The sequence below is a fragment of the Thalassophryne amazonica genome, chromosome 16 (assembly GCF_902500255.1).
Source record: "Thalassophryne amazonica chromosome 16, fThaAma1.1, whole genome shotgun sequence".
NCBI classification, from domain to species: Eukaryota; Metazoa; Chordata; class Actinopteri; order Batrachoidiformes; family Batrachoididae; genus Thalassophryne; species Thalassophryne amazonica.
Window position 1 is genome coordinate 17426662 of NC_047118.1, and position 27955 is coordinate 17454616.

The window sequence follows — 27955 nt, forward strand, 5'->3', positions numbered from 1 at the left end:
TGGCAGGCAAATCTCATCCGCTCTCTCCACCAAATCTGACAGCTCCTGCTTCGCATTGCTGCTAACGTCTGCATCAGTCCATTATAGCAGTACTAAATCTTCTTGAGTCCAGTGTCTTTCAAGTATTTAAAAAGTTATCACTTCCCCTTCCCACTTCATCTTATGTCTAAAATACTTCCTACAGAAGCTTCTTTCAGGCTTATCCTTTTAAATTCTGAGAGAACCTCTTGTTTTTCTTTCTCTGGGATATTTATTACAATACATGAGAACACGGTGCATTGTCTCTGGCTGTGGACACTCCAAACACAGTCCATCCTGATGTTTTCCTAGGAGGAAGAGAGTATTGTTCAAGAAAGTATGACCAGTTAGTGAGTCTATCAATAGTGACTTCATCCTTTCTTTTCAACCGTTTTCTTCTTTAGACTATTTACTGAATCACTCTACGAGCTATTGAAATTAAGTGCCTACCCCTTTTTTGCCATTGTAAATTATTTTTCCTCCATACAATAAACTTGCCCTCTGCTTTGGAAAGATTGATACTGATGTCTATGTTTTCATTTGTCACAGCTTTTTTGGCCAACCTATCCACCTTCTCATTTGTTGGAATACCTATATGCACTGGAACCCAAATCAACGTCATTGCAACTCCTTTCCTTGCCACATCCCTAATCGCCAAAAGAGTGTCATAAATCAGGTCTCGCCAACTCCTGGAAGAACCTGTCCCAGTACTACTAATAGCTGACACAGAGCCACTGCACTGCACACCAACACTTTACGATGATAAATCTGTGATGTCCACTGGACTGCCAGTAGAAGCAAGCATCACACTTTACTATGTAGTAGCAGCTGGCTAGGGTACACTTTAATTACAAACAGACCAACGTACGCTACGTGTATGTTATGGTGCATGTTTTTTTCTTCAATTAAATGTGTACAGCATGCCAGAGCATTGCAGTGATATGACATGCTATCATCTTTTATCACCATTTACTTGAGTCTCATGAATATCACAAATTGCTCTATGAAATTAATGACGACAACATACACACAATGCAAATTACTACAACTTAACTAAAGTGGCATGAAATATATAATGACATGGCTAAAATTCTTCTCTATTACCCTGTACGTAGAATGGCAACTCAACTAGCATGTACACACACACAAACATATATATATATATATATATATATATATATAAAAACACACACACCTCTCTTTCAATAACAGTGTAACTAGATAATGACCATCTTACAACTATGATGTAGCACATTGCCTAATAAATTTATGTTCTTTTAAAATTACACCACTGGTGGATACTTGCATGGATACACAAAAGTAAAATCACAGAAGTGCAGTACAAACAACATGTTCCACATTTATTAATTAATTTCCCCTGGAAATGCACAAATTAGAAAAGGAGCAAAACAATTTTACATAATCCTTCATAAAACAAACTAAAGAGCTGTGTGATTACACAATGTAAGCATGAGCTTAAATTTTTAAATGTATGAAAAGATACACTCTTAAATAAAAACTCAAAAAAGTTTATAAAAATTCAGTTGCTTAAAAGTGAATATGAAAATCATGTAAAAATCTTTAAAAAGTAATAGAAATTTTGACATTGCCTATGCATTTCTGTTGGGGGATTTAAACTTTAGGTGGAACTAGTTTATATTGACATATATTATTTTTATAGTCATATCTTACATAGCACATCCATTAAAACAAGCCCATCAGTCACTTCCTGGTTCCCAGATAAATCTTACCAGCATGGTCATGGTGGCAGAGGCTTCACCAGAGCTTTCAACCGTCTCTCCACAGAGTCACATAACATTACAAAGATACGCTCAAAAATGTTTCTTACAACCGCTCAAAATCCCATATATATATATATATATATATATATATATATATATATATATATATATATATATATATATATAGTACACCCACTCAGTGATACATATAATCACCACAAAATACAGTGTCACGCAATTAATATGAGCTGTATGTCTGAGGTTTTCTGGACATGTGCACAAGGTGGGAAATAAAATGATTCCTCTGGTTAAAAAGGTGTCGTTTATAAAGGAAGTGCCTGGGAAATTAAAATGATCCCAAATTCAGACAAAAACAGAACACAAAAATCCTATCAAAAATACTCTGGAGTAAATAAATCTTGCGTATAAATATTGATATACTATTGAACTGGTGCTTTCTGTTTTACATGTTTGTAGCACCAGTGAGCTGGTTGATGTAGTTGATCAAGGACACTTTTGCATGAGACGGGTGGCTTTTGTCATTCCAAAATGATTGTGATGTCACATATAAATTAATGTTACTGTAACAGCTATTGTACACATTACAATGACAATCATACTGTTCTATATAAAAAACCTTGTACAAGACTGATACAATATAAAACAAGTGTATAATCGTGAAATGTATCACAAAATTTAGGGCAAATGTCACTTAGTGTTAGTGCCACTAGAAAGTGTGATAGCTGGATTATTGCTGGACGGAATGTTTACACAGACATTCTAAATGGTTTCAGACTATACTTCACAAACCAATAAAACAAAAAGGGTAGCAAGGGTGTGCGCTAACATAGTGTCATCTGCACTTTACACTGTATTTAACATACAGACGGTGAAAGCAAACACACACAAGGGTGTGCGCTAACATAGTGTCATCTGCACTTTACACTGTATTTAACATACAGACGGTGAAAGCAAACACACACAAACTCACTGTTTTGGTAATTATCTGAATGAAAAAAATAATAAGAAAAAAGAAAAGAAAAAAAAACGGAGTGAAGTGTTGTGGAAGCCTCAGAAGTTTCACTTTGTTTCACCAGCAGGAGGCGATGAACCCAAGAGAGGAGACTTGGGTGAAACCTAGACCCAAGAAGTTAAACAACAATCTGTTACTAATCATTCCTTTTCCTTCACTGCATAACCTTTGGGCTGGTTTTGTAATCCTAATTTTGGTGTCAAATTATTTCAACCATTTAATGCAGTTCTTATCCAGTCGGGGGAATAAAGAATTCTTTTTCCCCCTTGGAGTAAATAGAAACGCAGGGTCTCTGAGTAATTTAGAACCATAATCTGCCCTCTAGCTTTAGCGAATGATGTTATTTTGCTCTCATCATTGTATCTCTTTAATTTCTAACAAAATACTCAGAGTGAGAATTTTGACATTTGCAAATAATTTGACACCAAGATGTAAGACTGTAAAATCAGCAGTTTCTCAGATCCATGCATGAGCAGAACGTCATCATTTTATGTTATGTTTGAACGTTGGGTCAGAACACAGGTCACACAGAAGTTTGGAACATCATGTACAGTATTTTGAGCATGTGTGATACTGGATTGGCACAATGGTATGCATTTAACTTTTAAAAAGGTGATGTTCAATATTAAGCAGATGTTATTTGTGTTAACATGTTGTTGCATAACCATGTAACTTAATAAATAAATATTCTTGTACAAATGTCTTCCAGTCTTTTCGCATAAATTTGTTGTACTTACTGTAAAACAAACAAACAAACAAACAAACAAACATTGTTCACTGTTTTTGTACCCTTCGGGATAAATAAAGTTGATCTTATCTTATAATGGAAGTGGCTATTCATACATAGCACAGCCTTGTTATGGTTAAAGTTATGGTTAGGGTTACAATTAGTAGTTGTGATTAACGCAGTTCAGGAATCTACATATGAATAAGAAATACATGTATACTGTATAGTACTTGTACATGTATTTCCTATTCATATCTGTTTGCTGTTCATGATCACGTGACCCATACTGACCAATGAGAGAGACACTATGTACAAATAAAATTTTACTATACGATACAGCTACGTATGGAGAGCAACTGCCACAAATAATTGGATTCTGTCCTTGTCAGGCTGGTCATTCAACAAAATATTAAGGCATGTATTTGTTCAAGTGATCAGTTTTCTTGTTGTATGCCTGCCGAATATTGGTCAAAATTATGGAAAACAGAAATTTCCCTTTCTAAATTTGAACAATTAAACATAAATTTTGACATGACAGATAATCTGGTTTGGTTCAAATGTGGATTATGCACACTTTAATCCTTGGTATATAATCAGTAAAATGTTTCCATTCAAGCTACAATTTTTTTTTTTTTTAAAAGTAAGATGCCTGGCGAGTGAATCTGAGTGCTGATGGAGATGTCATGAAAACGTTATCCTGAGGCTAAGAGTGAGACATGAGGCTAAGAGTGAGACATGAGTTTGCAGTATGTGAGAGCACTCACAGGGGAGGGAGGCTTTGCAAAGTTGAGGTGAGCATACAGAAGCACAGCTATGTCATTCTGGCTGGCCTCCAGCGCAATGGACAGTGCAGTGCTGCCGTCCTAACAGACACAAAGAATGACGGCGTGAGGACCATTTTCATGTAGCATTCAATGTAAATCAGCGTTCAGACAAACAAGCAAAGAATGAGTTTGCTTACGTTGTCAGTAAGCGTAGCGTCACAGCCCGGCACGGACAGCAGCTGGCGTACAATGTCCACGTGTCCGTGTTCACAGGCGCACATGAGCGCCGTGGAACCGTCGTCATCACGGATGTTGACCTGCGCCCCACAGGACAGCAGCGCTCGCACCATGTCTGCTCGGCCATGACTAACGGCGAGCATCAGCGCTGTCTGGCCAGCCTGCAAACACACATTGTTCAAAACTTTCACTAAATCTAAGAGTGAGGAGTACTACACAGATCAGAAAAAAAGTAAAGTTAAAGTGCACAGAAGTCAAATCAATTTAATACTGGCTTTAAAGCAGGGGTTCTCAATCAGGTCCTTGAGGGCCTCTGAACATGCACATTTTCCATCTCTCTCCCTGCTCTGCCACAAGCTGATTTGCTAATTCAGGTGCACAGCCAATCAACTCCTAACAGACACCTCCCATTCTGGAAATCACAGGTTTGCATCCTGATGGGGAATTTTCAAGGTACTTATCAATTATTAATGTCTTTGATTTTGTCTTTGATCCCATTCTTCATAATTTAATTAATTTAATTAGCTTATAATACGCCAAATCACAGCAAAAGCCGCCTCAAGGTGCCTCACATAAAACAAGTCAACATAAAATTGAATAAATAATTAAAAACTAATAAAAAATTCAAATACATAAACAAAAACAGAAGTAAAAGAATAAAACAAATAAAAACTATCCATAAGAAAGAATAAAAATAGGTTTTGAGTCTTGACTTAAAAATGTCCACAGACTCAGACTGCCTCACGGTCGCAGGAAGACTGTTCCACAGGGTGGGTGCACGATACGAAAACCTTCGTGCGCATGCGTGAGTTTTTTCACGCCTGTCGGTTGCGTCATTCGCCTGTGAGCACTGGTCCACCTCTCTCGTCGTTAAGGAAATGGCGGAATGATTTGGAGCTTTGCTGCATCAGTTTTTTCCTGAAACTGTGAGAGACCTCCAGGTGGACACCATTCGGAAAATTAATATGGCTTTCAGGGACGATTTTATGGGGATTAAACAGATTAAGGAGTGCTCCAGCAGGTTTAAAGACCATCTACAGCGTCTGAGAGCGCAGCGCGCTCCGAGCGCCGATCGACAGGCAGACACCCCGCTGAAACAACCAGATCATTTCCAACGTGAAGGCTTTGTTGATCTGGGACGTCATCTGACTTTCACAAAAAGGCAGAAGGCGTGGACATCAGCACTTTTTCGGCACATTCCACTGTTACAGGAGTGTTTTTCATGGAAAAAGAAGCGGATGAATGCGCCACCGTGCCGCTCATGGTGCGGGACAAAACCACCTCCGTGTTGGTCTCTCAGGACGGCTTTCAGACGGCTTCCGGTTGCTTTTCAGTCATGTGAATATCCGAGAAATTGAGCATGAGCTGGACATGCCCCAACATGTCCTGTGAGGCTTCATCATGGCGTTGCTTTACGCCATGCAGCTCCTTTCTAACAGACCTCGTATATACATGTGTTTCATTTATATACACTCAACAAAAATATAAACGCAACACTTTTGGTTTTGCTCCCATTTTGTATGAGATGAACTCAAAGATCTAACACTTTTTCCACATACACAATATCACCATTTCCCTCAAATATTGTTCACAAACCAGTCTAAGTCTGTGATAGTGAGCACTTCTCCTTTGCTGAGATAATCCATCCCACCTCACAGGTGTGCCATATCAAGATGCTGATTAGACACCATGATTAGTGCACAGGTGTGCCTTAGACTGCCCACAATAAAAGGCCACTCTGAAAGGTGCAGTTTTATCACACAGCACAATGCCACAGATGTCGCAAGATTTGAGGGAGCGTGCAATTGGCATGCTGACAGCAGGAATGTCAACCAGAGCTGTTGCTCGTGTACTGAATGTTCATTTCTCTACCATAAGCCGTCTCCAAAGGCCTTTCAGAGAATTTGGCAGTACATCCAACCAGCCTCACAACCGCAGACCATGTGTAACCACACCAGCCCAGGACCTCCACATCCAGCATGTTCACCTCCAAGATCGTCTGAGACCAGCCACTTGGACAGCTGCTGAAACAATCGGTTTGCATAACCAAAGAATTTCTGCACAAACTGTCAGAAACCGTCTCAGGGAAGCTCATCTGCATGCTCATCGTCCTCACTGGGGTCTCGACCTGACTCCAGTTCGTCGTCATAACCGACTTGAGTGGGCAAATGCTCACATTTGCTGGCATTTGGCACGTTGGAGAGGTGTTCTCTTCACGGATGAATCCCGGTTCACACTGTCCAGGGCAGATGGCAGACAGCGTGTGTGGCGTCGTGTGGGTGAGCGGTTTTCTGATGTTAATGTTGTGGATCGAGTGGCCCATGGTGGCGGTGGGGTTATGGTATGGGCAGGCGTCTGTTACGGACGAAGAACACAGGTGCATTTTATTGATTGCATTTTGAATGCACAGAGATACCGTGACAAGATCCTGAGGCCCATTGTTGTGCCATACATCCAAGAACATCAGCTCATGTTGCAGCAGGATAATGCACGGCCCCATGTTGCAAGGATCTGTACACAATTCTTGGAAGCTGAAAATGTCCCAGTTCTTGCATGGCCGGCATACTCACCGGACATGTCACCCATTGAGCATGTTTGGGATGCTCTGGACCGGCGTATACGACAGCGTGTACCAGTTCCTGCCAATATCCAGCAACTTCACACAGCCATTGAAGAGGAGTGGACCAACATTCCACAGGCCACAATTGACAACCTGATCAACTCTATGCGAAGGAGATGTGTTGCACTGCATGAGGCAAATGGTGGTCACACCAGATACTGACTGGTATCCCCCCCAGTAAAACAAAACTGCACCTTTCAGAGTGGCATTTTATTGTGGGCAGTCTAAGGCACACCTGTGCACTAATCATGGTGTCTAATCAGCATCTTGGTATGGCACACCTGTGAGGTGGGATGGATTATCTCAGCAAAGGAGAAGTGCTCACTATCACAGATTTAGACTGGTTTGTGAACAATATTTGAGGGAAATGGTGATATTGTGTATGTGGAAAAAGTTTTAGATCTTTGAGTTCGTCTCATACAAAATGGGAGCAAAACCAAAAGTGTTGCGTTTATATTTTTGTTCAGTGTACATGTGTTTCATTTAATATTACTCTCTTAGTTAATCATTGAATTGCTAAAGTAATTATATCTACTAAACCGTTTAAGTAATCATTAAACTGCTCACACGGGAAGATGAACAGATGAACTTTTGCTCACATGGAAAGTGTGAGTGTAGACTATGTTTTTGTTAAGACCATGTTTTTACTAAGCACAGCAGAGGGGAGGAGTTACAACAGAAACAACACAAATGAAAGAGTACAGCTAAAATAAACTGATGTAAAGAATGTCTTTAAAAATAAAGAGCACAAATATACATTATTTGTGTTTTTGATACTAAAATAAGTTTGTTTCATTAATACAGATTTTTTTAAATTATTTTATTTTAAATACAGTGTAAACAGCAGGTTATTCATCTGTAGCACTTTATATACCAAATATGATTTTAGCTGAAGTCAGCACCTTAGTCAAGTAAACCTTAGTTCTTCTTTAATGCAGACCCGGGACTTGTTTGTTTGTGAAGATTTCAGGTTGGCTTTCACAGAGAAGTCTCTCAAAAGTTGATAACTGGCAGCAGATAGAAAAGACACTGGATTTTCTTATTCTTCTTCCATTTCTGGGAGATTTTCAGAACAGCTTGCACCCAGGGAGTCAATACTTCACACATAGTCAAGAAATACTGGTTTCTCAGGATGCAGAAGATGGAGAACCACACCCCACTCCTCATGGGTCAGGCTCAAAACTTCTCAATTGCCCCTCAAATGATGTGTAAGTATTTTAAAATAACATTTAAGTTCCAAGTTCTAGTAGGTTTCTGCTGGGGCCCATATGTGCATATAGCTTTTTTTGTGAGCACCAGCATCTTTTATCTATTGTTCCAAATGAGAACAGTGTGTATGTAGCTACATGGAGCTGGCTAGAGAATAGCACCACACCCAGCCTCTTTTTAAAAACTACTCGGCATTTTTTTTTTCTATTTATTTATTTTTGCTGAGTGAGAATCTCTGGACTTCTCAGGACGTCACTGAGTTTTTGTTTTTTTTTGCCAACCAATCAGATGGGACGAGACTCCTCACCCTGACAACCAAGAAAATGGAGGAGAAACTTATTTTGACGGTACAATGTCACACAAAGACAATAGAGACAGAAAAATCTTATCTATGAGAGCAGATATGCTGGACTCTAAATCTTGCTTGTGAATGCTCTAATTTTAGTGGCGTATTGTTGCCATGGAAACAAAATACACACACAGGGCTGTTTTTTATGAAAATGTTGGAATGAAGTGTTCCCAGCACCATACCAGAGCAGGAGAAAAACAAAACAAAACACACTTTATATGGATACGGGCCCAAACAGGTGACAAAGCAAAATGTGTTTTGCATCATGTCTCCCTTTTAAAAAATGTGCATCTGGCAGAATTATCTTTGAGGCACAAAGACAAAGTTTGTCTCTAAAACCTGGTGTATTTACAAGATTAAATATAGAACACAATGCGAAAGTGCCCTCGGCCATATGAGCATGTAATCAATGAATCAAATCAAAATCAATTTTATTTATATAGCGCCAAATCACAACAAACAGTTGCCCCAAGGTGCTTATGAGAGAAAGAATGAAAGAATGTGTAGAAAGAATGTGACCTTTTGACCGCTTAAAACATGTCAAGGTTAGCCATCCTTGAACTTTTCCAAGGTCTGTGTCCCAAGAACGCACCCTGTGAATTTGAATACTCTGGCAGTTACAGAACTGGAGTTATGGCACAGACAGATGGACGGGCACCAAGTCTTCGCAATACTTGATGGCCATATTTTGGCATTGGGTAAAAATGATTGACATTGTGAACAAACAAAGACATGACCTTTAATAAACTAAAAATCTAAAACACACATACACACACGTGAAATGTGTAAATAATGTTTTTCTACAGCTGGTAGAAGCATCACTTCCTCACTGATGCAGAACCTCAAACATCAGGACTCAGATGTTGCACACAGAAAGAGCAAACAAACTTTTACCGAGCAGGTTGTGGACTTTGACCAGTATGACAATCCTACATTTTAAAAATAATACTCATATATGTTATCATAAGAATGTGCTAGCATAGCATGCTTGCTGGCTTCAAACACATACATTTGGAGAGTGCAGTAAAGTCTACAGAGCAGTAGAGGGCGAACCTGGCTGGCCTTGGCATTAACGTCCCCTGTGCGCAACAGCTGCAGGACGGTTTGAAGGTCACTGTCAGAGTGGAAGGCGGCCAAAGCTGTCAGCATGATGGCTGTGTAGCCCGCTTTGTTCTGCTTGTCAGCGTTACAAAGACCTGTCAGTCAAACAGGACAATCAGTGATGGCAGCAGGAAGGAAAGGTTTAAAGGCCGTGAAACTCAAATGACTGATTATGACACAAGACAACTAGAAGCATCTCACACACACACACACACACACACACACACACACACACACACACACACACACACACACACACACACACACACACACACACACACACACACACACACACACAGTTAATTAAGGTTGCATGCATAGGTTTGTGTACCACCTGAGCAAATTAAATGTTTCAGCTTATATCATTCATTCATATAAATTTTTAGTGAAGGTTCACGGGAGAACTGGAGCCAATCCCAGTGGAGGCGGGGTGCACCCTGCACAGACCACCAGTTTATCACAAGCCAGTTTATCATGGCAGTAGTGGCGGCATTACAAAAAGTACATTAATCTATGGGTTCGTGACGTGGGCATAAAAATGGGGTGCTTTTCGGGACGGGGGCACGATTTAATTTTGTGATGGGGGCACGAAATGTGGGGTGATGGGGGGGTCTGGGGAGGGGGGCTTTGGTTAGGGCAGGGTAGACACTTATGCTATGGTTAGAGTTAGGACAAGGGGAGTATTATAAAGAGCAAAATAAAAAACAGTGACACGAAAATGGGGTGCTTTTCGTGACGGGGCACGAAATGTGGGGTGATGGGGGAGTCTAGGGAGGGGGGGTTATGGTTAGGGCTGGGTAGACATTTACGCTATGGTTATGATTAGAGTTAGGAGAAGATGAGTATTATAAATAGCAAAATAAAAAACTATGACACAAAAATGGGGTGCTTTTAGTGATGGGATCATGAAAAATACATGAGCCAAAACACATATAGACAGACACACTCATTCACACTCACACCTAGAGTTAAATTTTCAAGTCACCAATTCACCTAACCTGCACGTCTTTGGAAGTGGGAGGAAGCTGGAGTATTTTTACAACAATAACTCATACAAAAAAAAGAAAAAAAGAAAAATGATGCTTTATAATCTCAAGGTTAATTAAAAAAATAAAATAGAGAAGAATGGACATCATAGATATGCACATCAGGTGGTGGATACAAGAACAGTTTAAAGGGGATGAATGTCCCTTTGATAAGAAGCAGGAAGGGTGTGACACAGTAATTCAATTTTTTGTTTTGATCATGTTAAGGTGCGTTTACACATAACCAAGACGCGTTACGAATGTCATTTTTCTGTCATTCGTGACACATTCCTGACATTCTTAATGTGACTTAACGCATCTGAATAGGTTTCTTAATAGTGCGTGTTGGTGCGTGATATTCTTGATATTCGTGGAGCATGTTTTTTCCCGTCAAAAAATCTTACACGAATGTCACGCACCACCCTCATTTCGTCTCATGTCGTGGAGGTCGCAACTGAGCGCGTTGATCCGTCTTGATGAGTAGTGATCCTTAATAGAACGTGACAACGCTTGTAGTGGTTCCTGTGATGGTTCTTGGAGCCCAAACTGTCACGCGTTATTACGAAGTGACACGGAAACTGTCAAGTTTTGACACGACTTGTAACGCGGCGTCACATTTCACTGTGAACGAATCAGTTTTCTGTCACGTGCGCACAATTAAGCTCAGCTCCAAGTGTCGTTCCACAGTTCCTGCTGAAGCTCCTTAGGACGCTCCTGCAGGTGTTACACCTGCTGTTGTAACCGATGAGTGGGAGAATGAGTCTGAACCAGAGGAGCGAGAGGAGACTCACGTGCAGCCAGACAACTCTGCACCTCCTCCAGTCCGGCGGAGGAAGAAGCGTGCGCACAATTAAACCCTGCTGCACCACATTCAGTTTGATTGCTGACACCAAGTCGGCTAAAAGTCTCATTTCGATGCGCTCCTGCAGGTGTTCCACCTGCTGCATGCGCCTGATGTTTGGGAAAATGCGCCAGACGAGAGCCACATGAAGCCACACATCTGGCTCTGTCCTCCTCCTCTCTGCGCCACTCCATGGCACAGAGCCCAACTACGCATGCAGTCACAAAGTTCTTCTGAAAAACTGGAGCGATCTGAATTCGGTTGGATGAATGTGGGTGTGTGTGTGTGGAGACAATTCACCTCGTTCACAACATGACAGAACTTGATGCGCTGTTACGCGCAATAGTGCGCAACAACGCGGAACACTATTCTTGACCGTGTGTAATGGTTCCTGATAATTCTCCAGCAACACGTGCCATTAATCGTAACATGTGGTAACAGGTTGCAGCAGTTCCTGAGGACACCTGACGCCTCTGCCCCGAATCATAACATTCGGGATCAGCGGCCAAGAATGTGTACTTCGTGGCATTTGTGACTTGTCGTCGTTATGTGTAAATGCAGCATTACAGAGATTTCTTTTCACTTTGGAATTAAAGAACATCACCTATAAAGTTTCTCAAAAAAAAAAAAATCTGAAATTTGAATGGACTTCATAAAAATTAACAAATATGTATTATGTCTGCATATAACTGCAAAAGAACATATTATGAACATGACAAGGTTCTGTTTTGTGTGTGTTTAACTGTTTAACTCAATGTCATAAAGTTCATTTTTAAAATTAAATTCTGAAGATAATGCTGTGATAATTATTAAAACAATGACTTTGCTCATATCTCCTCCACCTGTTCTTAAGCTCTTGAATGAATCTAACCCTTCAGCTTGTTTATGTTCGTTTGCTCACCAGTGTCCAGCAGCAGTTTCACCACGGGGAAGTTGGAGTGGGAAACTGTATAGTGCAATGCTGTGTTGCCGTTGCCATCTGCCATGTTGATCACAAACTCCAGCAGCTGAGGGGAAATTAAGGCAAATGTGTCCATGTAGGCCTTGACAACGGCTGTGTCTGCTGCTTTGTGACAGGACACACGCAGCCACTCCTGCAGCACGGTGGTGTAGGCTGCTCTCTGCAATCAGACACGATCAGGACCATTAAAATGGAAATACTTTTCTCTTCCCTCTTAAAATAACAGAGTGACCTGAAGTGTGCATGGAGGTTTAAGATCCCCATCAGATGGATTAACAGGGGAAGGTGATTGCCCCCCACTATGGTGCCCCTGAACTAGCTGCTTAATGACGTGGCAGCCCCTGACTTTGGTGTGTGTGTGTGTGTGTGTGTGTGTGTGTGTGTGTGTGTGTGTGTGTGTGTAGTTGAGGCATTGTTGTAAACAGCTGTAGAAATATAGCCCATTTACAAAAGGATAAAGTAAATATTTGCGTCAATAATTCAACCACATTTCACCTCCCTGTCATATGTGTTTAAGAGACCTGATGCTAGCTAATGCTAACAACATACACAGCCTGTGCACTTAGACCAGAAGATGAAAAGGAGACGGCTGCTGGGTGCCTTTATATCCAGTTGCTTTCGTCACCCAGGTTACACGCGCAAATTTATTGGTCTTAACACCAAAAAATGTGCACAAATCACTAAAAATGATGAAATGTTGATATTTAAAAAATCCTGAACAATAAAAGTTGATAAGTGCGCAGCTGAAGGATAAACTGCAGCTGTCTGAAGCCTGCGCTCTATTTCAGCCCCATTCAGCCCTCAGCCGCGGCCATGTTGTTGCTATGTCATCAGGAGAACAACACCTGCTGTTCAAGCCCAAATCAACTGTAAACACAGCGGAGGTCGAGCTGTTTTTTTTTTTAATAGTGTGGAGCTTTTATTTTTTTTTAAAGTCCAGTTTGGAAGATGATTTGTTTTGTTTTTAAAGTCCAGTCTAAAGGTGTTTCTGAAGCAGCTGTGGGGATACAGCATTTATGGTTTAGAGCCTTATTTAGATGACAGACTTTGGAGGAAAACCTTCAGTTTGACAACAGTGACGACACTGGCAGAGTTCAGAACACATAACTGGTGATTATAAAAAATAAAATAAATAATACAGGCAATTTCGGCATGGGTGGAGTGCAACAAACAAATGAACAAAAAACAGTTTGGTTTTTCTGTCAGCTCTTTGGTCGCAATCAACTGATAAAAAAATAGTTTTACTATATGTGAAATTAGAAAAAATGCTGAGGAAGTATGGATTTTTTTATGTTTTTTTATAGAAACAATTTCAAATTTGAAAAATGACACGAGGGACTGAAAATATCAGCTATTTTTAAAATAAATATTGTTTTCCTTCTTGTATAAGTTATTATTAAATATTAAAACCATTCACACAAGAAGTAAATACGAGGTCTATTAGACAATAAACCGACCCTTTTATTTTTTTTTTAACTATATGGATTTGAATGACGTGCGATTCCACCAATCATGCTTGAACCCTCGTGCGCATGCGTAAGTTTTTTCACGCGTGTCGGTGACGTCATTTCCCTGTGGGCAGGCCTTGAGTGAGATGTGGTCCCGCCCTCTCGGCTGAATTCCTTTGTTTCACACGCTGCTCGAGACGGTGCGCATTGCTTTATCAAAATTTTTTCTGGACCTGTGAGGAATATCCGAGTGGATACTATTCGAGAAATTAAGCTGGTTTTCGGTGAAAAGTTTAATGGCTGATGAGAGATTATGGGGTGTTTCTGTCAGTGTAAGGACTTCCCACAGAGCGGGACGCCCTGCAGCGCTTCCAGGCGCCGTCGTCGGCCTGTTTCGACCTGAAAACATCCTAATTTAAGGCTTAATTCACCCAGGACGTCGTGAGAGAACAGAGAAGATTCAGAAGAGGCCGGCATGAGGACTTTATGCGGACATTCCACTGTTTAAGGACATTTTTTAACGAAAGACGTGCGCGCAAATTCGCCGAGTCGTTTCTGTGACGACTCGTCGAATCTGTGTGCGCCGCAACAGGAAAAACACCTCCGTGTTGAAAACCATTTGTAAAATTCAGGCGGCTTTTGTTGGCTTTCAACAAGTGAGTAACTGAGAAATTGTTTAACACCTTGGGCATGTTCCAACTTGTCCGTTAAGGTTTCCAACACGGAGGTGTTTTTCCTGTCGCGACCCCCGCGGTCGGGTCCGGCCCGACATGCGACTCTGCCCGCACGTTCTTTCATTACAAAATGTCCGTTAACAATGGAATGTCCGAATAAACTCCTCATGCCGACTTCTTCTGAAAGTTCTCTGTTCTCTGACGACTTCCTGGGTCAACAGAGCCTGAAATGTGGAAGTTTTCAACTTGAAACGGCGAGACGCTGCCACCTCGAAGCGCAGATCGCCGTCAGGGGCCGTGGGCCATCCTTAAAGCGACACTACCAGACCAAAATCTCTCATCAGCCGTTAAAATTTTTACCAAAAACCAGCTGAATTTATCGAATGGTGTCCACTCAGTTGTGCCTTACAGCTTTGAAAAAATTTTTATCAAACAAAGCAGCAGTCTCTGAGCCATTCCTAAACAATGAAAAAAATCGACGAGAGGGTGGGCGACTCCTCACTCAAAGACTGCCCACAGGCGAATGACGTAACCGACAGGCGTGAAAAAACTCTTGCGTGCCCACGAGGGTTCAAGCATGTCTGATGTAATCACACGTGATTCAAATCCATATGGTTTTTGAAAAAAATAATAAGGTCGGATACTTTTCTAATAGACCTCGTATATAGTCTTCTTACTTGTCCGTTTCAGTGAGATCATCTTTAAACATATCCACCTTTACAAAACCACATCTGAAAAACAATTTAATTCCACATGTTGTGGTATGTATTTCAGATCAGCCTCCATATTCACCAGGTGTTGTAAACCTCATTAGTAAAATGTTCTATCTATCTATCTATCTATCTATCTATGTATTTATTTAAGGTGTCATTTCCATTTTCACCTCCACTGCAATTACTGTATTGGCCTGCATGAGGTGCCCTTGATTAATGGCCCTATCCCCCACCATTTTCAAAACATATTTTATATTATATTTTCATATTCTATTGGTGTAAGATCAACAATATACTCAGAGGATTTTTCAGACGGATGAATTCCCACAAGGTCCTCAGAGATTCCCACAACAGCACAAGAAAAGCAGCTATGGAGATTGTGAAACACTTGTTACATGGAGGAAAAAATGGAAGTAAGTGTGGCATGACGTGGTGCGATGAGTTTCTAAATCTCTCCTGATACAGTTTGAGCAGCAAAAACAAGCGGCTCCATTGTTGAAATAAAATTATGAAGAACAGAACAGTAACAGGTTAGTGTCAAACTGGCCAGCACAGTGATTAGGAATAGACACAGGAACAATAAGGACTTCTCAGAGAAATGTAAATTATTGTGATGTAATTTGTAAATATATGCTTGTTCTTTTTGTAATTTTGTTAAAGATGTGTAGATAAATAATTGTCATGTTAAAATGCAGACAAGTGCCATTTGGCACTGTAAGTGCAAACTGTGTCCAAGATCATGATATTCACCTGTTGCTAAAAGAGGTACGGGCCTTTCATGGGTGTTTGGTGCCACCTACTGTTCTGGATGGCTAAAAAACAACAGTCTAGTTTGTGATTATCAGGTAACCATAGTTTTAAGATGTGCTTTTAAGAGAAAAGTTTTGGCCAACATGTTTTTTCTTTTCAATCTTATCCAATGAGAGGCCCAATGTTTTCACCAAATTTGGTAAAAACTGATTCATGAATTTTTGAGTATCTTGCTTATCATTCAACAAACTAACACTGCTGGAAACAGCAGAGGTCAGGAATGCACCTCTGTTATTTGATTCTTTATATTATTTAAATATTGAGGTGTTCACTATATGTGTCGCCATGTGGAGTAAACTGATCTGAAAACGTACCGCTGCTTGCTGGCTGAAGGCATTGGGTTCTCCCAGGGCTTTCTGTAGCGCGTAAAGAGCTGACATGAGGTTGTCATTCATCTCCACTCTGAGACACACAAGTCCACACATCAGTCTGATGCTTGTTTACAGGTTTGATACATGAAATAATGACATCATGTCTCCACTTCAGACAGTCTGACAACCCTGTGTAGGTTTACCTGACTTTTTGGACTGATGCTGTGGTGGCAGCGTCATTTGAGATGTTGTCAGCTGCTGGCTTTGAATCCGTCTGGCTGGAAGCGGCAGTTGTTTCTGATTTGATGTTACTCTGCTGCCTGGTAATCTCAGTGGTTTTAATCACGCACAGTGGAGAAGAAGTAACAGTCGACTTTATGGTGCATTCTTCAAGAGTGGATTCAGTGCCTGACGATGTGGACGAGCTCTCCTGGGATGAGTCAGTGGCAGTATCATTCGCTGGACATGATGAAGGCAGACTAAAGTGGGAGGCACATTTTTGCAACACAGCGTCCTTTGCTGGTGACTGGCTGTCTTTGTCTTGTGGTGTTTTGTCTGAAGGCTGGCTGCAACTCTGCTGGAGGTCAGGAACGATGGCTGGTAGTTTAAAGTCAGCCTGCTGGGGTCTGCTGGTGCTCGGTTCTTGGGGCTGAGTAGCTTCATCGTGGGTGGGTGTTCTATGTTGAATCTGGGTGGCAGATTCTGGTAGTTTTTCTCTGGCTTCATGATATTCACTTGAATCACTTCCCTCATCTGAGCTGTCACTGCTGCTGTCGTCTGATGATGTAGACTCATAGCTGCAAGACAAGAACACGTTTTCCAAAAGACACAGCAAATAATCTAATATATAAAGCTGGCCGTGTGTGTTCACTATGCACAGCCACAGTAATTAAGCAATCCACACCAAAGTTGCTATGGTGACTGGAGGCACCAAGAGGAAAGTCACTGGTGTGCGAGTTGTGAGAGTTAAGGCGCATGTTTTTTTTTTCAATTAAAATGTACCTGCTGTGTACAGCATGCCAGAGCATTGCAGTGATATAAGACTTTATTGATCTCACAGTGGAGAAATTCACATGTTACACCAGCTCTTAAAAAAAAAAAAAAAAAAACACAAGATGGGTGCGAGTAGAGGAAAATGTGCATCAAACAGCGTGTGCAAGGATAAGCAATAATAATAATACTTGTAACAATACAATAAAATAAGAAATTGAGGTAGAAATAGAATATGTACACACACACACACACACACACGAGGTCTATTAGAAAATTATCCGACCTTATTATTTTTTTCAAAAACCATATGGATCTGAATCATGTGATTGCATCAGACAAGCTTGAACCCTCGTGCGCATGCGTGAGTTTTTCCACGCCTGTCGGTTGCGTCATTCGCCTGTGAGCAGGCTTTGAGTGAGGAGTGGTCCAGCCCCCTCGTCGTTGTTTCATTGCCAGGAAATGGCAGAATGATTTGGGCTTTTTTTCCATCAGAATTTTTTCAGAAACTGTTAGAGACTGGCAGCTGGAAACCATTAGAAAAATTGATCTGGCTTTCGGTGAAAATGTTACGGGCTTGGTAGAGAATAAGGAGTGTTACTGTCGCTTTAAGGACGGCCCCCAGCGACTGTGGGGTGCGCTGCGCTCTGGAGCGGCCATCGACAGGCTGAACGACCATTTCATTTCTAAACGGATGGCTGTCTGGATCCGTGACCATCGTGTGCCATTTCTCTGGTTATCACAAGAGCTGGACATCAACCATTTTCTGGCAGATTTCACTTTTAACAAGAGATTTTGTCATGGAAAGCCGAGCGGAGGCTTCGCACGTCACGATGGATTCGCTACTGGAGCGAGACAAAACCACCTCCGTTTTGGTCTCACAGGACGGCTTTGAGATGGTGTTCAGACAGCTGTCGGTGGTTTTTCAGTCGAGTGATTATCCGAGAAATTGTGGATGTGCCTGGACATGCCAGAACATGTCCTGTGAGGCTTCATCACGGCGTTGCTGTGCGCCATGCGGCACTGCCGCGACGTGCGGAATTCCTCTGCACGTCTGTCTCAATGTGCCGAAAAAGTGCTGATGTCCACGTCTTTTCACAATTTCTGTGCTAGTCAGACGACGTCCCGGATAAAATACAGCGTCCAGTTTGGAAATGAACGGCACATTCCACTGTTACAGGAGTTTTTGTCATGGAAAGAGGAGCGGAGGCGCGATATTTAAAGACATTAAATATGTCTAAAATGTTATTGTATATAAAATGTTTTTCTTTTTGAGAACATCAGCACACTATGTGAAGACAGTACATTTCATTTGTGATTACTTCAGCTGCACTGACCCAACTGTCGCCAAACCTGGTATATGCATTACACACAGTAACACCCAAGAAGTATATCAATTTTGGGATCAACAGGTCAAAAGATAAGGTTACTAGAGTGCAACTTAAAAAAAAAAAATCTTATTTAACTGCCTAATTACCATCAAAACTGGTATGTGCATTTGGCGTGCTGACACCAAGAAGCCTATTGATTTTGGGTTCAAAAGGTCAAATTAATGAAGCTGATTTGTAAAAGCCTTCAGAAAAGCATCACTTGACAATGATAAGCTTATCAATGTTTGTCCAGGACTAGCCAGACTAGCTGAAGCATAGTGTGAACTGTCATCATCATTGGAGGACTTTGATTATTGTGAACAGTGCTTCTGCAGCTAAATCTTTTTTAATTTTTAATGTGTATGATACATACCCTCCATTGACTCCGATGAACTGGAGGTTTTTCTTGGTGGTCGGAGAACCGGGTTCACACTCTGCTTTCCGCTTCATAATGGACCTCAGAGATGACTGGGAAGACACTGAGGCTGGAACCAGTACAGACAGTCACACAGTGCAATGGCACTAACATGTCATGTGATAAAAAGAACGTTTCAAATGACCCGTTCAATTACTTGATTTAGATGAGCTCGTCTGTGATTGGATGGCGTCTATATTTATATGCAGGTGTGTATCTCCTTCTTTAAAATGTAAGGAACCAGTCTGATTACCAGTTGTGCTCACAGCGATGGCAGTCTTGGCTACTGGTACTGATGTGGACAACTCACTCTTTAGGACATCGCGTACCTGCTTGGAACTGACTGCAATTGGAAACTCAACTGGAACATCTGAAACACAGAAAGGAGACATTCACACTTATTTTAGAACTTTCTATGAGAAATTCTAATCCAATTACATCTTTTCCGCAAATCTGATTGGTTAGTCATGTGAGATTTCAAACCGTATAATATTAGGTGTAGGGTGGCAAAATATTTGACCATTTTACATTTGGATGTATTACTCCATGCCCTGACGGTGCGCGCTGCTACGCAGATGTCAATAATGGCGGCGTCAGCTCAGAGCGAGAGATGTGGCGTAGCGACAATGATGCTAAAATGGGTGAATTTAAGCTACCATATGAAAGTATTGATGTGGATTCTGATACAGAATTAACATTTCATATTTAATGGATTACTCGGTGCCTTGACCGCTGCTGGAGCGACGGTGAAGACGCTGTTGCTAACGGTAAGGGCCCCTTCATACATAGTGCGAATTTGGTCGATTTGCGCATGAAGTGTGCATGAAGCAGGAATTGTGTGTAAAACGTGTAAAATCATAGCTGCCTCATACACCTGTTGCTACAACTATTTGCGCACACCAGTGGGTGAAAAACAAAGTGTGCACTGTGCGAGCCCATCTAACCCTCTTGTGACAGATGTCGGCCAAAGTCCAGGTGACACACACGAACATCTAACACTGCTTGTTTGGCACTTAGAAAATGTGTGACCATTCGTACTATCATCACGAAAAACAGTCAGCAGACAATCATTGTTGAGCTGGCAGTGAAATTTGTCTAAGTGCCCCAAGACTGTGAAGTTGCCGAGTGCACATGTGGCGTGCCAGAGTGTCGGCTCCCCCCACAACACATCTGTGCATGTGGTTCACACCACCCTGCCACCCTGGGTTTTACTTATTCGCACTATATGTGAAGGGGTCCTAAGCCTCGCTGACCAAATAACCTACAGAAAAATAGACCGAATTACCTACAGAAAAATAAATTGTGCAAATGGCTAAAACTGGATTAGAATGGGACTAACCGTCTTGGTCGCAAATATCCATTTTACCAGCTCCACTACACGTCACCGGTAAAGCTCAATTTGCGACCATATAACCAGCATGAACATCCGCAAATCAGACACAACAGGGTTATTCCCTAAATATTACATATCTGATGAATTCCAGAAGTTGTTAACAGGAACAGGTATTTTGAGTTACAGTCTAATTTAAACCAACTGTTCTTACAATAGATCCTGTAGTGCCTTTAACTGCTAGGTTTTGTTGCAGAGCACATACGTAGATGAGTGATGGAATGCATGAGTGGAGTCAACACTTCTTTGACAGTCCCAGCAGTAACAGTAACACAGACCTTCAGCTTGTCCTCTGGGGTGGCTTTGACCAGCTGCCTGAAGGGTGGCGGAGCTGCAGCTCTCTGCCCGTAGCAGTGTTCCCACCTCTACTACAGTAGGCTGCTCCAGTGTGTATACCTGGATTCCCACAGTCCTCTGTTCCCTCTGTTGGGGCTGTTGCGTGAAGCTGACCAGTGTCTGCAGGTTGCTGTCCTCTGGCTTCTGCCAGCCCATGATGGTAGCTATGACCGGATGTTCCGCCTGAGGGACCTGAACATGCCTTTGTTTCTGTACTGCTGTTATCTGCTGCTGTGCAGCCTGCAGTTCCAGCATTGTCCTTTTGAGTTGGCCTTCCAACTGACCCACTTGATTCCTAAGAGCTGCTGTTTCTGGCAGAAGACCCAGATCCTCCTCACAAACCCCAACTCCCACCTGACAACTTCCGCTTACATTCTCAGGTCCCACTCCAATGGTGCGCACTTCTCGTTTTACACCTGGCCGTGCACCTCCTACAATCACGGTGTCCTCTATCTCACACCCTGAGTCTTGTTTGGAGGTCTCGGGTGTGGTGGGAGACAATGGCAGTGTTGGCTTGGTGGTGGTGCTTTTGGCTCCAGTGCCCACTTCTTCTTCAGGGATGTCAATGTATAGCTCCCCTCGTGGTCGGCCTCGATTGAAACCAAGAGTGTGGCCTAAAAACTTTTGACTTTTCAGCTGCACACTGAGTTGCCTTTTCTCCTCCTGCAGCACAGACATTTTCACCTGGAGCACTGGGATGGTCTTCACCTGTTCCTCCAGCTCCCTTATCTTCCTGAGAGCTGCTGCCATCTGTTCCCTGACATGCTGTAAGTGGGCTGGTGTTGGCGTTACTGGGGTTGACAGGCCAGAACTCATAGGTGTAAAGGATCCACCTCCACCCTGGGCTCGGTTAAAACTGTGTGCACTGCTGATGGAGGTGTTGGATCCAGCCATGCTGCTGTGCATGCTGCCTAGGTTGGAAAATCTCCGGCCTTCTTTTTCCTCTTCCAGCTTCCTACGTGCATCTAACAGGGTCTTCTCCACTCGGGCAGTGCTGAAGTGGGGCCTCTGTGAGGAGTGGTAGCCTGGGGCACAGTAGGAGAAAGAGGAGTGTCGGCTGTCCATGCTGGCATTGGAGCACAGAGATTCTGTGGAGGTCCACCAGGACCCAGCGTAACCGTAGCCACGGGGTAGAGAGCCATAGCGTGGCCGGCGTTGCATAGACACTTTCTTGATAGTATTTCCCTTCTCTATGTCGTTAACATATTTGAGGAAGTCTAAGTCCAAACGGTAACCATAGGGGGTCTCCACTGAGTAGGGTGCCTCCTGCTCTTTGCTATGGAGGGAAGGTGGAGCAGGTGTGTTGAGCTTCCCTGAAGAAGAAGAAAATTCATTTTAAACAAATGGAAATCGTGGGTTCAAACTTTAGGAAAGAGCATTAACTCTGGACTAGTGTGTATTTATGTACATGCTCTGAAATAAGTAAATGATGTATAAACAGACGTGCACGTAACTAGTGGTCATTTATACTACAAATAAATGATGCATAGTAGGAAACATGAAGGGAAATGCTTTTCATACAATCTGCCTACATCACTTTCCTCCTGAGAAGTGCTTCGTTCCATAGTCTGCTGCACATCATTTATTTTAAGCATGCATGAGCACCAGTTATGTGCACATTTGTGTATAAAACTATAAAAGGATGCACACTATAACTTGATCCTACATGTGTGAAGTCATCACAACTTTTAAAATAAAAACAAGACAAACAAAGGGGATTTTTTTTTTAGCATATTCTTCTTAAAATACAACTTTTTTAATATAAAATAACAGAATAAATAAATACAGGCCCCACCTGGGAAGCCAGGGTCCATGTGCAGCACCTGAGCCATGATGAGCCTGTGGCTGCTATTCAAAGTCACCACCAAGTCTCAGCTGAGGAGAAAAGCAAAAATATGGATTTCTAACTGAGAATAGACAAGTGTAAAAGGAAACAGGGATTTAATGCATGAATCCCTTCTATGGCCTTCTTGAGTGGCGTAAACCTCTTTTTAAAAAAAGTCATTTTAAAAAACAAAAAACATATTGCACTTAATATGGAACATACTTTATTTCAGCCCTGTTGAATGTTTTTTGTGTGTCTGCACTGTTATTTTTGTCTGGTCAGAAAATAGCTTCATAATCCCTTTTTTCCTCAATTTCCCCTCTTTCACTGCTCTTTTATGTTGTCAATCCATTTTTCTGAGCATACTAGGTCATAGTTAGTGATGTGTTTGTTTCTGTTCTTAGCATTCAGTGGAGTTACTGGAGAAAGTTTCCTGGCAACCAATTTCAGGACAGACGTTTCGTGTTGCCAGTTACAACCTTATTAGGACTCATATGCGCACACTAACATCAAGTCTGAATTTAAGGCTTACGCACGCTCTCCCCACTTTCCCTCCCTCACTTTCTCTACATCTTCTCGACTGGAGTTCCACACTCTTTGTCCTCACTCTGTGCTCTCTGGTGTTTTCCTCCCAGTCTTTGGGTCAGGTGACAAGCAGGAGGAATCAGCTGCTTCTCATTCCTCCCACAGTCACTGCTCATTAGTTTAACACAGACAACACAATGAATCGCAACACTTCAATATGGTTTTTTTTCCACAGCAGGAGACACATTTGACTTTTTATACATAAAAGATGGCCTCTGTTCAAAAATGCACAACCCACAATGTGTTTGCTTGCAAAAGATTAACTTTCTAGGTCATCCGTTTGTGGGAACTTGGGATGTAATGTTTAAACCCTCCCCAGCATCAGCTATTTGAACATCATTACTTGAGATTTGAAAGAGCCAAGATCTGGACTTTTTTTTAATGACATAATCAATTGGGCTCAGTTCAAGGCAGGTTTGCACTCCAGCAAGCAAACAGTCTCGCTCTCTCTCTCTCTCTTTTAAGGCCCACTCAGTTGTTCTCTTTTGCCATTTTGTGACCGAACTCCGTGATTGCTTGTTTGTGAAAAGTAGGGCACTTGGAAACACTGACTAACTGAGCTGGTATTTTTGAAGTCCTGCAGTCAGCTTAATGTCCCACATGATTTATCTTATCTGCATGCCTTCATCACCCTCTCAAACCAACATCACCCCACACACAGTCAGAAATCCTGCATTTCACACAGTGAGTGATCAGAAGAGCACCTAAAATGCTCAGTTTTATTCTGTCCAGCATAGTCACTTAATTTCAAGTCTGACTGTTGTGTACACAGCTGGGGAATATATGAAGACTCAGACGCAAACTATGCGACTCAGTCAAATGGATGAGAAACACAGGGATTTGTGGAACACAAGAAAACTAGAGAGTGCTGCTGGTCCTCACAGTAAAAATACATTTCAATACTTACGTTTGATATTTCAGTTTTCTCAAGAATAAAATAATACCTCACTCTGTAAGTGGCTGTTGGACTTTCTCTCTGAGAAGCTACACTCAGTTAAGAATCAGCCACAAGGCATTGGAGCACCATCACAATGAGCACAGGGATCCCCCAAGGACACATGCTCAGTCCCCTGCTGTTCACCTTGCTGATCCATGACAGTGCATCAACATACAGCACCAACCACCATAACATTTGCTGATGACATGACAGTCGTGGGTCTGATGAAAAACGACAAATCAAATTACAGAAGTGAGGTGAACCAACTGACCATGTGATGCATGAAGAATTTCTTCCAAAATGTGGTAAAAACAAGAGATTATTATTATTATTTGGAGCCTATCACAGCAGTCAAGAGGTGGTGTACACCCTGAACAGGAGGCCAGTCTATCGCATGGACACATACAGACAGACAAGCACATTCATATGCGCACCTATGGTTAATTTAGAGTCACCAGTTCACATAACATGCATGTCCTTGGAAGTAGGAGGATGCCGGCGGACCTAGGGAGAACCCACATGAACACAGGAAGAACATGCAGACTCCACAGAGAAAGGACCAGATGGGATGTGATCCCAGGACCTTCTTGCTATGTGGCAACAGTGCTAACCACAACACCACCGTGCTTCCTCTATTTGTTATGGTCCTTTTTTAAAAAGTAGGATGGCACTTAATAAAACTTTTTAATTCTCACACTGGTAACCGGATTTAAATATAAATATGTGATTCCCGAAGTATGAGTGGTGTCTCCCTGGTGGGTCACAAAGGCAATACAGGTGGGCTATGAGAGGCCACTAAAAATAAACCTTTGTTTTTCATCTCAAGTTTATAATGACCCAAAATCAAAACAACAACAATACTACTACTACTAGAATAATAACAACAACAACAAGCACAATACAACATTTCTGACATCCACCAATCCTGTGTCGCTGACCGAATGGTCCCCCCTAGAAATCGGTCCGCCCTGCCTTCACTGTGCATGCGTCATTAGCCGCGGTTCACAGATTACCACCTTGTTTCTGCACTCCAGTCTTTATCTATCTGAGTGACAGATATATGAAGCTTTTGTACAACAATTATTTCCACATAAATTCAGTATTATTTCATCATAAAGGATTGAGGAATCGATCAGAGCACCGCAGGTACACGATGCGTTCACTGTGCATCGGTCATTTCGAAGTGTCACTGAGTACTGCCTCGTTTCTGCTTAAAACCGACTTTAGAATGATTTAAGAGGTTTCATCTTGTCATCTGATGGTTAATAATCCCATTAATCCATTTGATCGCTTTGGGTGAAGAGACTCTGTCTCAGACGAACGGCTGAGCTCTGAAATAACGCATGCGCAGTGGAATCCGTAGTGTTGATGTAATCCTTCAAAGCCTATATAAAGTGAATCTTGATCCAGAATCCGGATCACCTCAAAAATGAAATGGAGTCTTCCATGGCCTAATATCTATCCATGGTGAAAATTTTGTCAAAATCCGTGCTGTAGTTTTGACGTAATCCTGCTAAAACAGACAAATTAACGCTGATGATTTTATTACATCCTTGGCAGATGTAATAATACAAAGCAAATTCTGTGTTTGTCTTCATTTATGTGACCTAGTTTAATAAAACCTACATATGGAAATACTTCATCTTAGTCTCATTCATTGATCAACATTGTACTTAAAGGTTTAGTTGGGCCCCAGACAATTTTCACATTCCAAATGGGGCCCCGGCATCCTTGCGCTGCAATCGATAAATACCTTCAAATAAACAATGACATTTTGTGCTTTCAGCCCACACATTATTTGCTTTCAAGTCTAATGTGCTGTGCCAGAGAGATAATCTCCAAATATTTATGGGCTTGATTGTACCTTCGCAGAAACTGTTGTGTTTATCTTTGGCATGGAACGAAAATGCCAGATTGGTCATGCACTTTGTGTTGTGGCCATGACAAAATGTGTGAGAAAGTGGCAGGCCGGAGAGAAAGGGAGCGGCTGTGAGCGCGCAGGGTGGAGGACAGCGCTGACAGGGGACACTTGATGAGATATAATTAGAGTGTACAGTTTAACATGCAAACATCCCAGCCCAGCAGACACAGTAGCTGACGTTAAGATTTCTATTCCCTTTGCAGAACATCTTGCAGACAAACATTAAGTGTTGTCTCAGCGCTATTGTTTCATAAGTCTTCCTCCCACATCATCTCCCTCAAAACGCCCACGTCACCACCCCTTCACATCTGTTTCACCAACGGCACCTCGATGAGTGTTTCAGATGTAAATGTGTGCACGATTGGGGTGACGTTCCTCCTTTTCTTGGCTCTTCGGTTGGTTGAGATGTTATCCTAAAAGAAACCAGTGTGCTGCCCTTCCCCACTAAAAGCCTGTATTTCTTCAGATGACTTTCCCTGGCAAGGCTCCACCAGGACAAATGCTTCACCCCCCCCCCACCCATTCAGCTGCATACCATACAAGCAAAGTTAACACTGTCTGGTGTACACTCCTCATTCCCTGTCACACAGATTAAAACAAAACTCTAGGGGTAAAATGCAGGTCATTCCCAATGAATTGCACATCTTTTTTCCCTACAGGATGTCAAGAACAACAGCGTTATTCTGGAGATGAACTGATACCCAGCAACAAGTGCAAGAAAAAACTAAACAAAACCCTGCAACTTTGGGGTCACTTATTTATTACCAAACTCATGCATTTGGAGAGTAAAAAAAAAAAGGTTTTGATTTACGGTACGTATAGGTGCTCTTGTGTCTCAGGCGTATCTGAGGAATCAGACCACCCTGAAGAACATGTTAACACAGTAAACATCATCTGGAGGTCACCTCAAAGTTTATCCAATTCGTTTCTGCCATAATTACATTGCAATTACAAAGGATTAGAGCGCAGTGTTGCTGCGTTAGAAATGCCGCTTTCTGCTCCTTCCATACATGATCTTCATGGAGTTTTCCACTGCCTTACTGACTGCCAATCTGCACGTGGTTTGGGAATGGTTTGCGAATTAGAAAATGAGGGATTTCATTTTCTGCTTCATACCAACTGCACTGTGCTGCCGGGACCAACCCAGTCTCACGGCATGTCGTGATTCAGCAGCACAAAATGTACATTAATCTACTGGTTCACCATATTGTCACAAAAAGTGCAAACTTCTCATCATTGGAGAACAGAGTTATTGTAATTCATTCTATGAAGGGTGCACATAACTAAAAGTGCAGCGGGGGTCGGGGTGGTTAGGGTTAGGGGAAGGAGTAGGGTTAGGTTATAGTTAACGTTAGAGTTGGGGGTAGGAGTAGGGTTAGTAATAGTGAGTTAAAAAAAAACCCTGTCACGATAATCTGAATAATTTTGTGACGGGAGGACAAAAAAAAAAAAAAAAAAAAAAAAAAAAAGGAGACTGGGCTCGCCGGGACGGGATCTCACCTCCCCAGTCTCTTTGCTGTCTCCTTTCCTTTTCTCTTACAGGCAGCACCTGTGTATAGAAAACAAGAACGCAAGAGTTTGAACTTTGGCAGTCACTGTTTTT

General features: G+C 41.9%; 1 protein-coding gene across 2 annotated transcripts in view; it reads right to left on the reverse strand.

The window, feature by feature from the left end:
• Positions 1-2767: 2767 nt before the first annotated feature.
• kank2 (KN motif and ankyrin repeat domains 2) overlaps positions 2768-27955 on the reverse strand; it is a 40872-nt gene continuing 15684 nt past the window's right edge. The window contains exons 1-13 of one of the 2 annotated variants that reach the window (XM_034189860.1): positions 27843-27892; positions 27469-27491; positions 22880-22959; positions 21027-22397; positions 19516-19728; positions 19317-19428; positions 16787-17380; positions 16587-16674; positions 12568-12787; positions 9753-9895; positions 4482-4682; positions 4285-4383; positions 2768-2897 (exon numbers count right to left, since the gene is read on the reverse strand). In XM_034189860.1, coding sequence (XP_034045751.1) covers positions 2841-2897; positions 4285-4383; positions 4482-4682; positions 9753-9895; positions 12568-12787; positions 16587-16674; positions 16787-17380; positions 19317-19428; positions 19516-19728; positions 21027-22397; positions 22880-22916 — 3135 coding nt within the window. In that variant the 5' untranslated portion in view covers positions 22917-22959; positions 27469-27491; positions 27843-27892 and the 3' untranslated portion in view covers positions 2768-2840. Of the gene's footprint in view, positions 2898-4284; positions 4384-4481; positions 4683-9752; positions 9896-12567; positions 12788-16586; positions 16675-16786; positions 17381-19316; positions 19429-19515; positions 19729-21026; positions 22398-22879; positions 22960-27468; positions 27492-27842; positions 27902-27955 lie in introns of those variants that run through there. The other variant, XM_034189861.1, reaches the window with a different exon arrangement.